Raw genomic sequence first — 2,537 nt, forward strand, 5'->3', positions numbered from 1 at the left:
ATATATATGTCAGAAAGTATTGGATTCCATAGAATCTGCAGTGTTGAGGCTAGATCCGCCTCTATTCCCTAGTAGATAATTAAAAGAATTTGATTAACTCCTAGTTGTTAAAAGTAAATTGCTTTCACAGAATACAGATTTGTGTGGACGTATTATCTCCTTGTTTCCTTTTTTTTTTCTTTCTTTTTCTCGCTTGTAGAGAAAAAGTTGTGGAAATGTGGAGCAGTTTCACAATATTGCACACTGGCCTGATAAATACGGCACATAGTCGTTATTTTATTCTATTTTTATTTTTATTTGTGAAAATGCTACTTTCAGATGGACTCAAACCACAAATCCGTTAAATTTGTACTCCCCTCTCACTTACATATCACTGAGAAGTAGAAAGAGCGTTATTCAAAAATTTAATGGATTTCATTATTAGACATAAACAAATTATAATTGAGTTTGAAATGGTACAGAACACCTCAGGAAAGTACAAAAACTTGTGGAATAGTTTCTTTACACCAACTGAACATTATTGAATAGGAACAAAAACAATGCATTTATTCTTTTTGGGCTAATGACATTCACATTATCTCAACATGAATACAAGTAACGTTATACCTTGGGTACACATTAAGATGGACTAAATCCTTCTAAATGCAGATTAGATATAACATTCTCCCATTCTTACTACAAAAAGATGAAAAGTGAGAGCAACATAAAAGTATACTATGCCCATCTCTTCTTAACCCTAACTTTAAAACCATGTTTCATGTGGAGGATAACAGAGCAATTAAGGGAAAAATCATGATCTTTCACCATTTCAATGTGGTAATTATGGATGATAGCAGCGGTCACAACTTTCATTTGAGTGAACGACGTTTCTTTCCCTAAACATTTCCTTGGTCCTGCATTGAAAGACAAAAACTTGTAAGATGGCTCATGTTTTATCGTTCCACGATCTGATATCCATCTTTGTGGCATGAAATCTGAAGCATCCTTTCCCCAAATGAATTCCATCCTTCCCATTGCATACGCATTAAACATCACTCTCATCTTGGGATGAACATGGTGACCGCTTGGGAGAATATCAGGTTCTTGTGGAGTCTTGATCTGGAATGGAACAGGGGGATATAGCCTCAATGCTTCACATAATGCAGCATGTAAATAAACAACATTTTTCAATTCTTCTACCGTAAAAAGTCTCCATTTTTCGGCTTCTCCTACTGGGATGATTGCCCTGAGTTCTTCCCTTATATTCTTTTCAACCTCAGGATGTGTGAAAACCAACCAAATGAACCAAGTAAGACAGGAGTTAACTCCATCACGTCCAGCGACCAAGAAATTTAATATTGTATCCCTCAAGAATTTATTATCAAACTTTAACCCTGTTTTTGCTTTTCCATCATTGACTATACATAATGTTAGTAAGTCATAACCTTCTTCTTCATCGTCTTCCTTAGTCTTTGCTCCTTTGCTCAATTCGTCATGTTTCATCGATATATATTTACCTATAACTTGGTCAACAATTTCCACAGCTTTGCTTAATTTCTTTTCTGGCCCAACTCCAAGTCTTTTTTGCAGCTTCCAAATAATTTCTGGCAATAAATGGCGTATGACTATAACATGATCAATATTTTCCATGACTTTAAGAAAGGGAACATCTGGGAACTCAAGAGAGAGGCAGCCAGGATCAAAGCCTGTGACTAATTTACATATTGTATCAAAAGTAAATCTCTTGAAAACATCTTGCAAATCAAAAATTATGTCTTCTTTAGCCATGAATTCAAGAATCGGAATCAGGCCATCTTTGACCTTGTCATCAATAGTTTTCACCAAACACTTGTGGTATCTCTGATTAATGATCAATTCTCTAACATATTTCCTTTGGTTCTTCCACAAATCAAAGTCAGAATTAAAAATTCCATCACCTAAAAAATCAAAAATCTTCTTGAATTCTGGCCCTTTCGGAAAATTTGAAAAATTTGTACTCGTGATATAATTCACATTTGCTGGATCCACTGTGTAAAGAGTATCTGTGTTAGTAAACCAAAGGCCTTTCAACAAGAAAGTACCTCCAGCTCTTGGTAGAAGCTTTGCAGAATTTTCATGGATTTTTTGTATAAGGAGAAGAAGGCCTGGAAACATTCCAAGAAATGGATAATTCCTTGGTAGGCCATTATTTCCTAAACCGCAGAATACAAGAAAGAAAAAGATTGCTATAATGATTTCAAGGTATCCTATTGAGGCTAATAGAGAACTGAAAACCATTTCTTTCATAATGTGATGCTTCTTGTTATATGGTTAACACTCTATTCTATTTATAGCTAGGGTTCTAAGATTGGAATATTAGCATAGCCATGTGATCAGGTCATTTATTGAATTTAACTAATTTTTATTTATGGTACTATAAATAGTTCATGTTGTAGTACACAACCTACCTTGTTTTCAACATTGTAAAGTTTACCTTTTATAGAGAGTTACTTGTATATATTTGTTTAGATGATTTGATAATGTAAAAAATAAATAAAAGACTTAAATTAAAATTTAAA

At 33.9% G+C, this 2,537-nt stretch overlaps 1 protein-coding gene across 1 annotated transcript; it reads right to left on the reverse strand.

The window, feature by feature from the left end:
- On the reverse strand, positions 715–2,256 carry LOC109230137 (alkane hydroxylase MAH1-like). Its single transcript, XM_019395665.1, has one exon. The coding sequence runs from the start codon at positions 2,254–2,256 to the stop codon at positions 715–717; it is 1,542 nt and encodes a 513-aa protein (XP_019251210.1).

The sequence above is a fragment of the Nicotiana attenuata genome, chromosome 7, assembly GCF_001879085.1.
Source record: "Nicotiana attenuata strain UT chromosome 7, NIATTr2, whole genome shotgun sequence".
NCBI classification, from domain to species: domain Eukaryota; kingdom Viridiplantae; phylum Streptophyta; class Magnoliopsida; order Solanales; family Solanaceae; genus Nicotiana; species Nicotiana attenuata.

Bases quoted from the DNA above. Each gene is read 5' to 3' on its own strand.
- LOC109230137 (XM_019395665.1), bottom strand. From the start codon at position 2,256: ATGGTTTTCAGTTCTCTATTAGCCTCAATAGGATACCTTGAAATCATT.